The following is a 12,530-nucleotide window of genomic DNA, read 5'->3' on the forward strand; positions in this document are numbered from 1 at the left end:
CTTGAAAAGACAAAATCATAAAATAGACCCACCACATCTCCCAATGCGACTCCTCAACCAATCCATTACTTTTTCTTTTCTTTCTTTTTCTTAACTTGGTTTGTTTGTTTGTTTGGGCAAGAATTTTGGACTATCTTAAGATAAGGTATATATATATATATATTCCCATTTTGGTGTTTTTGGCACGTATCATAATGTTCTCACATCTAAATTTGTCCAACATTCTCACTTATCTTTTATTGAATTAATAAGAATGCTATTTATTCTCCATCTAATTCAATTTTTCAATTTTGTTTTGATAAATTTTATCTTTAAACTATTTGAAAATTTTAAGAGATAGATTATAATTGTTGATGTCAAAATCCACAAAAGGAAAAGAATCTAACCTTCACGCAACAACAACTATACATTTTTTTAGCAAGATAAAGAAAGTGACCTATAAAATAGAAATATCTACACACTAATCTTAAGTCAAAGAGAGGATCAATATGACAAGTTAAGAATTTATGAGTCGGGATTGAAATTTACTTCCATTAAAGCTATAATAGTATATTTATATAAGTAGATGATCTTGGTTGTCTTTGTAAGGCTAGATTGGACGTAGGGCATTATATTTAGCCCTAATTTGTGTCGCTTTTTTAACCATGTTGTTTTGTTATCTAGTCCAAAACCACTCTATTAGCAACCCTTTTATTTGTGGGAGGTTTTGGTTTTATATTGGAAATGATGAACAATAAAAGTATTCTTTTTAACCAAAGCAACGTTTCACATGAAAGAGAAACGTTGAATTCAAGGATACCCCTCAAATTGGAGGGATACCAATTTTTTTCCTCTCTTTTTTTCTTTCATATATATTTTTTTAAAAAACTAAAGAATTAGATTCCGATAATTAATGAGTAAAGAGTAAGGCATAAAAATTTGTTTAAAAAAAAAAAAAAAGAAAGAAAAGAAAAGAAAAAGGGAGAATAATAGGATATTATTTTAATTTTGAGTTTAGGATTAAGAAAATTGGAATCCGTGTGGTGTGTGTGAAAAGTAAAGTGTTTTTAATTTAATTTTTAAAGTTTGTAAGGTAAAAAAGGGATATTTGTGTGGGTCCTACCTGACCACTCCTCTCGGTGAGGTATTTATTTTTGAGCTTGCTATTTTCAGTTCTATAAAAAAGTTTTTTTTTTTCCCTTTTCTTTTTCTTTTTTTTTTTTTTTCATTACACTAGTGACCTGTCGGGACACTATGTGGGCCCCCCGTATCCTTCTCCTCTAATTTACGCCCATTTTTTCCTAAACTACGCCACATTCCATTTTCACCCGCGCTATACATGAGTTGAGTTGTAAAAATTTTTTAACCAACCCTAATTTTCAGATTACCGAATCATTTAAACACTCCTATATCTCACATGTTGATGTGCATACTAATTTATGAGAAAATATTGTTTCCATTCCTGATTTGACACACGAATATATTAATTTTGTTTACCCGTCCCATAAATGATTTTGAACAAAGACAAATACAATAGTAACGATTTTTTTTTCCATCAAATTGTTCGGCTATAGTTTCTCATGTGAGAAATTCTTTTTAAGATTTTTAAAATTTTAATTTATTATTATTATTTTTGGATTGTTTTCAAATAAAAAAAAAAAGACAAATTTTATCTACAAATATAAGTCACATTTCATGTTAATTAAATTTATATAGGTCCCACGAAGAGTTGCATTTAGAAAGATGGAGAAGAATTTGAAAAAGAGGCAAAAGAAAAAAAGAAATAAAAGAGAAATGTAAAATATGAAGTAATTGCTAAGGCATAATTACACGAACACTAGCATTATTAGTAGAGTTACAAATAGGACAAGTATGTAAAGATGACGCACAAACAGTACACAAACACAAATGTCTGCATGGCAATAACAACACACACGATTCTTCTTTCCAACATTTCTTACACCTTCTCTCTTCTTCTTCATCTCCTTCCTTCCTCTTCTTCCTCACTCCACCGCCACCGCCGCAACCGCCGTCGTCATTACTTCCACAACACGACTCTGCATCCTCCTCCTCCTCCGCCACCGTATTCACCTGTAAAAGCACCTGTTCTAAATTACTTCGTAACGCATTCGCCGTAGCTTCGTTCGTTTCAGCCACATCTCGCCATAATTGATTCTCCATACTTAAACAATTTACTCGTTCTTCTAATTCCCAATTTAATTTCCCTATCTTCTCGATTTCTTCCTCTTTGCTTCTCAATATTCTCATCATACCTATTTCTATTACCTCCAAAATCCTCCTCGCTTCTCTCTTCTGTTTCTCTTCTAATTCCATCTTTACTCTCTCCATCTGCTTAATTAATTTCAAATAAATCTAAATTAAAAAATTCAATCCACATACAGAATAATTTTGAAATTAACAGAGTTTAATCAAGTACCGTACGTACATGTTGCGATATCAATCGATCTACATCGATTTGCTGCTGTTGAATTTGAATCGAGATATCTTCACCGAGAAAATATAAATTACATCCACAATTCTTCTGAGAATGAACATGCGAAGAAGGATATGAAACGAATCGGTTGGAATTATGATGTTCTCTGCCGCGCTTTCTCGGAATCGGAAGATTGTAAGTTATTCCGCTATCGGATTTCATTACAACGCCCGTCGACGCTGGCAACACCGCCGCTGGGAATGAATCCATCGGCGGAAACAGAGCCGCCGTCTCCACCGCCGTAGCATTAGCATTGAAGGCTGTTAATGGCGATCCGTACCCCATAGCATAATAATGAAGAAATCGATCTCTCTGTTTACTTCTTCTTTGAAGTGAAATTTATATTTATACAAAAAAAAATATATGTAATTCGGAAGACATTTAATCTGAGCGTTGTATTTATAGGAAAAGGCGCAAAAGAAACAGAGATCTGGGCAATCTCGTAATATAGGGAACTTACGAGGGCATTTCCGAGATTTATGACCCTTCTCCAACGGAATATTGGATTGGTTCTGTATTAATTTCCCGAGGGCTAAATAATAATAACCGAGAAGTTGAGAAATTAAAACGACTGACATTGTGGGTATCTGCCACGTGTCGTATTGAAGCAGACGACGCACGTAAGGATAGTGGAGGGGTTTTCGGGTACGGTGTAACCGACTTGTCACTTTTTTTACCCAAAAATAAATAAAATAAAATAAAAGGTTTTTTCTTCTTTTTTTTTTTTTAATGCTATCATAAAATAAAGGGGAAAATTTATCACCATGAGCTTTGAAGTTTGAACCTTTCTCCATTATTTACGACCAATTATGAATTAAACTCTAATTAATTATGTTGATTCGATTTATTAACCATGTATTTAAGATGATTTCTTAAAGCGATCTCATCCGTCCGTTTATTTGAATTTAATTCCCGTACTTACCGTGATTGGAAGAAATAATCAAAATTATCACAACCGTTTCAAATCTTCCAAAAACGAATTTTCTAGCGTAAATTAAAACTTTAATAGGTAACGTTTCATTTAATAACATGATTTTCTCTTCTCTTTTTTCAGGTTTTTTTAAAGATAAAAATTATGTTAAAAAAGGTTGTGTGAAAAAAAATTAAAAACCAAATAATTTCCAAACAGTATATCTAACGTTGTAATCATTTTGTTTTTTAATTTTTTAAAAAAATTAAACCTATGGACATTAGTTCTACATCAATTTTTTTTTTTTATTTATTAATCATTGTAATTAAAAGAAAGATACAAATCCCGGTAAGAAAGGTAAACGAAAAAAAATTAATTTTCGAAAACAAAAACAAAAATCAAATAGTTACTAAACGGGATCTAAGTTTTCGTGTTTTCTCAAACTTTAAATCAAAGAGTAAAATATTGATTTGGATATTAATATTGAGGTTTCAATCTTATAGATATATCAACGGGATATATCAATAAAATATAAATATCGACGGATATTTCTATAAGTCACGAAATTTATAAAATTTATTTAGATTAATTAATTAAGTTGCTTTTATTCTCAAACTAAGTTATATTGTTATTGATATTTTTATTCATTTGGATTGAATATATGATAATTTTTAGGTTTTACAAGCATTTATAAAAGATGTTAGAGATATCCATGGATATTTAACATTGATGTCAAACTTTTTAATTTACATATATATCAACACGTGTCGACAAATATTTTTATCATGCTTTAAATAGTGTATCATGTTCACCTTTCAATTTAGTGTCCAATATATCAATTCTTAATTTTGTATCTAATATATTACTGACCTATTCCATTGACAAATTTTTAAAATTCACAAACACAAAACTGAAGGTTTATGATTATATTCAATTTTAAAATGTTTTGAACATGCTAAAGATTAATTAAACGTTTGAAGGTAATTTACAAGAAATTTCTTCATTGAAGTCGGATGTTCGATATTTGATTCGTGTAATTGTTGTATAATCAAATAAACAAAATCGAGCACGTATCTGAGACGTTTTTTTTTTTAACTAAAGCTCTAATTTGATAAAATTTCTAATTTCTAATTTTCTTACTATAATTTTGGTTATATAAATGGATATTTATAGGGTGTGAAGGTAGAGCTAGCTACCAACCACTATGAATGATAAAAGGACAAGAGGAAAAAAAAAATAGTGAAATAAATTAAAAGGAGAGCAAAGGGGGCATATCAATTACATATGACTGTCAGAGTTGGACCAACATCATTGACACAATATAATTATGAAACTTTATAAAGAGAGAAATTTTTTTTTAAAAAAATTGAGTTGAGAGTAGATAAAAAGTTGCTAGGAATTTTAACTTACAAACTTTAATAATAATCTCTTTTCTTTATTTCTTTCTAACCTTATTGCTTCTTTTGCATCATATTTCATACACATAGTGCTTTTGGTTAAGCCACACCACAAGAAATCTAAAAAAGAAAAAAAAATCACCAAAAAGAAATTTCAATTCAACCCAAAAAAATAAAAATTAAAAAACCAAAGTAGGGAAAAAGGGGAAAGAGGGTGGTGGATGCTAGTATTAGCATCATAGCTCATCCTTTACTTTATATGAAAGGACATCTTAGATTGTTGTCTCCTGCTCAAACCAATAGTAAAGTCTCGAAAGATGCACCATGAACCTATTTTTTTAATGTAAATATATTTACGATAGTATGATATTGTTCATTTTAAATTTGAACAACAAGATTAGGATGAAAAAATGATTTAGGATGATTTCGTGTTGGTTTGTAACTTTATATGAATACTTTTTAGATGTCTCTTTACTAAGTTATTAGCATCTTTATTAATTCACTTGTTGTTGATGATGTTGTTGCCTTTTTCTTTTCTTTTTTTTTTTTCCCCCCTTTTTGTAACTTTTTTTTTCAAGTGGTGTTGGCTTAATATTCCACATGTGATCTCCATAGTCCACTCTCTTTTAACCCTCACGTTTTAAGATTCTCTATACCACTCTTTTCTCTTTCAAATCTCTATCTTTGAGTTTTTTTTTTAGGGAATCTTATTCATCTCACCCACACCCCATATAGGAAAAGTTAGAGGGGAAAAAATCCTTTTAAATTTGTCTTGAGTTCACCTATCTCTTTCGACGATATTGAAGAAAGAGACAGACTAAGGAAGAAGGGAAAATAAAAAGAGAGCTTGTTATTTAATGAATAAGGTTCCTAAATGTGAAGCAACAAAGAAATAAAGACACAAATCAATATCCCTTCATTCTTTTCTAAAATCATCATTATCATCTTCTTTTTCCACACACAAATAGATTGTTCGTTGAAGCATCATTATAAGGACTAATACATTGCTTATGAGTGAGGATGCTTTAACTCTAAAGTAATAATTTATGCCCTTCATCAAATCAAAACCTATGTTGGAAAGAGTGAAAGAGAAGTAGGAGGGGAGAACAAAGTGAGAAATTAAATACTGTACACTGATTTTTTTGGAGAGGTTGGTCCTTTGAGTAGTAGGGTACCCTACCAAAAAAGCTAAAAGGGGTCAGAGTTCAGGCTGCCTAATTTTCACCCTTAGCAATCAATGCTTTGGTTTCTTTATGGACCCAAAATAAAAATGGAGAGATAGGAAAGTTTTTTTTTTCCACAAGCTTGGGTTTGGTTTTTAATGTTGTTTAAAATTTAATGGGTTGGGTAGCAGTGGTATGGCAGTGATGAAAGTTTGGGAATTGCATGTGGAAATGAGGATTTGGTGGTGTGGGGACAAGTCTTTTCACATTGAATGAAGGAAATGGAGGAAAATACATATAAGAGATAATTTTGATTCCAAAATCCAAGTAGTGGAAAATGGAAGTTGGTTTTTGATTTTTTTATGTGTGTCATCTTTCTTTTCCCAATGCGTGTGGGTGTGGGTGTTTGTGTCAGATTTTTTTTTTTTTTTTTAATTACTAAAGAGTGAATTGTACATTTCAGTTGTTTCTTTGGAGCCCAGCCAGCATCAGCCCCAGGCCAGGCCACCATCAATGTCCTTCAATATCTGCTTCAACACAATTTCATAACTGCTCCATTATTGATTTTAGTTGTTTTATCAGGCTCAGCTTTGGATGAAGATGGCAGAAACAAAGGGGGGAATGGGGATAACTATATGGGGTCAATTATTGAGGATTGTAAAGATCTTTGGAAAAATAAATAGGGTGAAGAATTTAGCCATACCTCGCTACCAAGGTTACGTCGTTGCCTACGAGCTAGCATCTCTCATTGTAAGGATAGGAGTCACTATCGAGCCCTCTTCGACAATGGTTGTTCATAAGGATGCTCCTCTGTTAATCTGTACTTAGAAGGAAAAAGGAAACTGTAATTTACATCAGTTTCTATTGTAGTGTTTAACTTGTCGATAATAGGCTATATATATGTATTGCTATTTCACAGTAAAGTAAAGAACATAACATCACATTGGTCATTTTAGGATACACTTTCTACAAGGAAAAAAAAAAGGAGAGAGAGAGAGAGAGAGAGGTTAGGCTAGTTCTTCAATGGCATCCTATTTCTTAAAATTTCAATAATTGGTATCTGAGCTACATAAAACATTATAAGGTTTAAATTATTAGATGTGAAAGTAAATATTACTAAAACTTAAGCATACTTGATAGAGTTTGATTATAAAAGGAAAGGCATTGATGAGTTCTGTTGTTTTCCTTGCACAGATCCCAGCAGATGCAGTGCAATCACTACTCACTACTACTACAGGGGAAAGCAAATAATTAAAGCCAATGGCCCATTTACATTATTATTTGAACTTAGCAGATGCCTGAAACAATCATTCATCAGTCAACCATCGTACTGTAAAGCCTATCAAAATCAATAATTCATCCTCACGATCCACAAAAATGTTTACACTATGATGATATTACTATTATAGAAATTTTGTATAAGATCCCCCCACCAACCCGGGATGATTAACACATAATGTATTGTACAGGAAACAGTTCTCAGCTATTATTTGGTAAATGGAAGAAAAAAATGGACAAAAGAATAGAAAATCAACATGTAAATCGGTTTAAAAGACAGCATGGTTATCTGGCTAAGCATAAGTGACGAAGTCGACGACTACTTCAAAGTTGATCTGATCACCCAGTGACCTTGACGGCCTCAGGAAAACAAATAAAATTTGGTCCTGCATTTATGGGGGAAATGGAACTCAAAGATGGTATCTTTGCTACTTCATGTAGTTAATAAGGCAAATGGAAAATTGAGCGAATGGCTTGGTACCTAAACTTCATGTTGTGATCGATCAAGCTTTGTATCTCTGGCTACTATCCCACATCATCATCATCCAGGAATCAACATTGAAACATGGTCCAGGCTGACTTTCTTTTTGAAAAAACAATTGTAGACATGAAGAACGTTATGTAGCTCGGGAATTTTCTGTCAACGATGATCCTACTTGAAGCATAAGAGGGTATACTGCGGTGAATTCCTTGTCTCCTCTGGCCCTTACCTTGATAGCATAATCATCTAGAGTTGCTTTGATACCTTTCCAAACTTGATCCTCACCTTGAGAGTCCAACCACAGAGAGTACTGCTGAGGAGTAAGTTTATTCCTTTGCATCGGTGACTGCAATTCCTCAGGACCTCGAGAATATAGATGGTGAAGTATGACACTTGCTGGCAGATCATGCAGTAGTGGAGATGCCTCCAGTTGAGATGTTTCGAGAAATATAAGAGGACGAAATGCTCGAAGAGCTCGATAAGGTGCACCAAGTTGTTCTACGGGGAACAAGTTTTGACCCACGGCTAATTCCAGTTCAGCCATGTCCCTAGCCATTCGCAGTTTTCCTGATTCAGAAAGAGGTCTGACCAGAGAAGCATGCCTGATAAAGAAAATTAACACTCTTGATGCCATGCTTCTTACAAGCTGAGTGCAAATGTTTTCTGTTCCAGAGGTGGTTGCATTTTTGGATGAAGGCAACAGCCTTGATAAGAATTCACTGCGGAAGTGAAGAATGTACTTTTGCAGTTCCTCCATGTAAGGCGATGCATTATTGTCCATCGCGGCATTCAAACCCAGCGCACCAAAGTTCTGATCGTGAATTTGTAATATACAAGACTCAAGACTGTCAAGCATAGCTTGGAATAACGACGTCACAGAATCACAGGCAACCCCATATATTGAACCTAGGGAGGGAGACAGAACATCAGAAGCAATGATGGGTAGCCCAGTTATCATAGATGAAACTCGAGTATGAATTTCTTGCAGATGCTGATATAATGTGAAATTCTTAAGCTGGGCCGGAGTTGCTGGACCACTTACTTGGCGAGCTTCAGGACCAGTAGATATCTGCCATCAAATTTCAATAATATGATAAGAGTCACAACTCAGTGTACATATTCAAATATATTCCACCAACATTGAGAATTATAATCCAAATATAAATGTTCCTGATCTATACTTGAGTTTAAACAAAAATCAATAGAAAAGAACGATCCTTCTTTTATAGAAGTCCCCCTCCCTGATTTTTTTAAAAGATGAAACAATTTCACTGAAATAAAGGAGTAAAACATCAAAATTCCATCAACAAAAACTTTATCCTTTTATGAAAATCAATGAACCATTTTGTTTTTACAAGCCAGCACTGAAGGATATACGAAAGTTATTCACCTAGAACAGAACCAAGTGACAGTTTAAGAGCATAAACTACAAGTCGAAAAATCTGAGATTGTATAGATTGGTAAAGCAAAGCAATGTCACTAAGAAGAAAATTTGTCAGGTCATATATATATATAATGCTGCTTTACATGTTTCCAAAGTTGCGTGAGGTCTTTATAGATGGACCATACTATGGCTTGCTACTATATTAGACAAATTCCCAAGTAGAGAAATCTTGTGGAAATACAGTATAAACATATAACTTTGGATTATATACCCTTGCAAGTGATAGTAGAAATTAGAGTATGCCAATTTCATCAAGAAAACAAACTACCTGACATTCAGCTCTTTCAGCCAGCAGGAGAAGGGCCTTGCCAACTTGACGCAGCACAAGTAGAGTCAAGCGTCCATCCATCTGAACAGATTCAATCTCTTCCTGAATACATGATATGATTTTTGAGATTTGTTCTTTTGAGGGAACACTACCACGACTTGAGACTGGAAATACAGAGCTAACAAGATCAGATAGGCGACTCAAGCAGAAACCGAGGAATGCTGTCTGGAATATTTCAATGGCTGCAACCATCTGATCTTTTCCACTTGAACTTATTGCTGGCACAACCCCTTTGACATCAGTATCACGTGAAATTCTTTCAAGAAGATTCTCTATCATCGAGAACAGTTTTGGGTACCCCATAGTGAATATTTCTTTCACAAAGCTTGATGCAGTAAAAACCGACTTCATTTGGCTAGCAAAAGCCTTCACAAGAGCCTCCCAAACTCGATCTGTTAACATAGAATCCCCTTCCTAAACAATGCACAGGTAATATGAGAAACTGCTTGCGAAATGGAGAAAGTTTAAGACAACTATACACAAACTGGGTGTAAAATTGAGCAGCACAAGGACTAATGTGAATTTCAAAAGATTTTGTTTCAAATTTAGCATGTAAAAGATTTTGACAAGGCAAGTATCTCCACTTGTGTAATTTGCAGTGTACAAACGATGACCTCCAAATAATCTCTAATTTAAATCTGCATTGAAATCTCACAACTTTCAACATGATGCATACTAATCTCTAATTTTTGTTACCAAGACCTGTCTCAAAGAAGAGAACTATCAAATGAGTGGAAAGGAAACGATGACAACATGGATAAGCTTCAAAGCAAGTAGGGAAAATTTTTTGGACTGAAACCTGCTCGAAATCTTAATTTCATCTTTATTCCCACTCTCAACTAATAGAAAAAGCTTCGTGATGACCAATTGATGAATCATTTATTTTATCGAAGTTTACAGTAAATAGCATTTTATGGTCAAAGTTAACAACAGAAATATTCAGCAGCCACTTTACCATATCTTTCACTTCTAGACTATATTCAACCACTTGTCACCAATGGCCAAATGATCACAAATTTTGAATGCACCCAGTTTCTCTGTTTCTTATACTACATTTGTCATTTAGAGACAGATATAAACCAACCAAAATGTTTAACTAATAGTAACCGAGACCCAGGTAATGAAAGACATTGTCTAAATAAAAATCAGTACCTATATCTTAGGCTTGTCACTCGTGAGTCTTATATGAAAAAAGAATAGCTTCATTATCTACACAACAGAACAGATTTCGAGTATCACTTGCCTGGATAGCCTCGTCAAGCAGCAAAACATGAGTAAAAGGGTCGCGTTTCTTCGATAAGACCCTCTGCAAGTGCCACACAGCTATAACAATTGAATGCAACTGATCCAAACAAGTTCCCAACCTCTGCCAGAGCGCCTCCCTTGCCTTCGCACCTCCACCAATCTGTGGCGTCCCACTTCCCCTTATTCCTCCCGGACCAAATCCACTTCCAGCCGACCCCGAAATCGACTTCATATCCAATGCCACACTCACGCTCTTCACCCCCATTCCCTTATACTTGGTCATCAATTGCTCGATGGTCGCCTTCAATTCACCTAGATTGTAAAACACCTGCAAACCAGTCCCCACCTCAGCTTGATTCAGACCCTCCATTCCTCTCTCCAAAACCTTCATAGCCTCACTTCTCAATTTATCCCCAATTTCTTTAACCCATTTCAACTCCTCATCAACGACATCAATGCCCGCAAGGTCAAACTCATTGCAAAGACTCAAGATCTCGCAGTGCAGCTGGGCGGCCTTAGCAAGATCCAGCTTCTCCGGCTCATCAGCAGACGCAGAAGCAAGGTCCCTAAGCTTCTTCGACAAACGAAGGGCACGGATCGTATGTTGAAGAAGCTCGGTAGTTTGATGAAGATTGGAGAACTGAACGGTCTTGGTAGAAACGATATTTCTAGGTTCAGAAAGCTCAGATCGGACATGACGGACGGTGGATTGGAGGGAGGAGACACCGGATCGAACAGTGGAGAGGGCATTCTCAGCGTGTTTGAGAGATGAGAGTTGAGAGAGTAGATCATTGTGGCGGGAGAGGACCTCACTGCGAAGCTGCGTTTCGAGGAGACGGATAGCCTTCTGAAGCTTCTCGGCGGTGGAAGCTGGGGAGCCGGAGGAGAGAGCGGCGGAGGAGAAGGAACTGGAGGAGAAAGAAGGAGAAAGAAAAGCGGAGAAAACAGGGTCGGAAGCAAAGGAATCGAGAGGAGATGTGGTAGTGGTAGTGTTAACGGAGTGAGGGGAATTGAAAGTGGAAAAACGGTGAATAGGGGAGGCGGCGGCAGTGGCGGCGGCGGTGGCCGGAGTGGAAGAGAGCGGAGATCGCTGAGACTGGAACGGTGACGGTGGCGCTGCGGCTGGAGACGCCATATCGGAGGAAGGGATTTTCAGTCGTCAGACGGAAGTGGCTTTTTCTCGTTTTCTTAAAATTGGAGTATTATAAATTAAAATTATTGCAGTAAAAATAATGAGTTTATATTAATGTAATTTTTGTCGTAATATTATGTCATGGTTATGGTTTGATTTATTTAGCAAGGGTGAAAAAAGTACATTTGGAGAGCCGATAGCAATACATCCATCAAACCATGAACCGCTCCATTTTTTAAAATAAATAATCAAATTGATGTCTAAATTTTTTTTAATTGGTTTGCTTCCATGATAATTTGATTTTCCATTTTGCCCACGGTCTTTATCCTTTTTCTATTACCATTTGTTTTAAATTGGACTTTTTTTCATTTTTTTCTTTTTTTTTAACTTTTCTAAATAACAAACCTACATGTATTGAGGATATATATACATCATTGGTTCCATTTGGTTTTTATTTGTTTTTTCAATCAAAATTGAATCAAACTAGTAATTTTTTGTTTTTCTCCCATACAAATCAATATATCCAATTTTACACTAAAAGTCCAAACCAATAGATCGACTTGAGTTACTTCGATCTCATTTAGTAACCATTGAGTTATTGATTTTTTTTTTTTAAAATTAAGCGTATAAACACTAATTCCAATTCCAAATTTTTTTCCTATGGTATCTACTTTTTACG

At 34.8% G+C, this 12,530-nt stretch overlaps 2 protein-coding genes across 8 annotated transcripts; both read right to left on the bottom strand.

The window, feature by feature from the left end:
• Positions 1–1,761: 1,761 nt before the first annotated feature.
• On the bottom strand, positions 1,762–2,884 carry LOC120087854 (probable BOI-related E3 ubiquitin-protein ligase 2). 2 transcript variants are annotated; one of them, XM_039044809.1, is made up of 2 exons: positions 2,426–2,884; positions 1,762–2,331 (listed from the first exon to the last, which is right to left on the bottom strand). In XM_039044809.1, exons 1-2 carry the CDS (start codon positions 2,756–2,758, stop codon positions 1,795–1,797), a joined length of 870 nt encoding a protein of 289 aa, XP_038900737.1. In that variant the 5' UTR covers positions 2,759–2,884; the 3' UTR covers positions 1,762–1,794. The 2 variants fall into 2 exon arrangements, with proteins under 2 accessions (XP_038900737.1, XP_038900738.1); XM_039044810.1 differs by having other exon boundaries at positions 1,762–2,328; positions 2,426–2,862.
• Positions 2,885–5,298: 2,414 nt separating this feature from the next.
• Positions 5,299–11,936, bottom strand: LOC120088058 (conserved oligomeric Golgi complex subunit 5). 6 transcript variants are annotated; one of them, XR_005484812.1, is made up of 5 exons: positions 10,718–11,936; positions 9,415–9,888; positions 7,703–8,771; positions 6,647–6,785; positions 5,299–5,956 (listed from the first exon to the last, which is right to left on the bottom strand). XR_005484812.1 is itself a non-coding variant. In XM_039045091.1 (3 exons), exons 1-3 carry the CDS (start codon positions 11,852–11,854, stop codon positions 7,839–7,841), a joined length of 2,544 nt encoding a protein of 847 aa, XP_038901019.1. In that variant the 5' UTR covers positions 11,855–11,936; the 3' UTR covers positions 7,192–7,838. The 6 variants fall into 6 exon arrangements, 1 of the variants encoding a protein (XP_038901019.1); XR_005484811.1 differs by having other exon boundaries at positions 5,299–5,968; XR_005484810.1 differs by having other exon boundaries at positions 5,299–6,531.
• Between the last annotated feature and the right edge of the window lie 594 nt (positions 11,937–12,530).

This window comes from Benincasa hispida, chromosome 10 (assembly GCF_009727055.1).
Source record: "Benincasa hispida cultivar B227 chromosome 10, ASM972705v1, whole genome shotgun sequence".
Taxonomy (NCBI): Eukaryota; Viridiplantae; Streptophyta; class Magnoliopsida; order Cucurbitales; family Cucurbitaceae; genus Benincasa; species Benincasa hispida.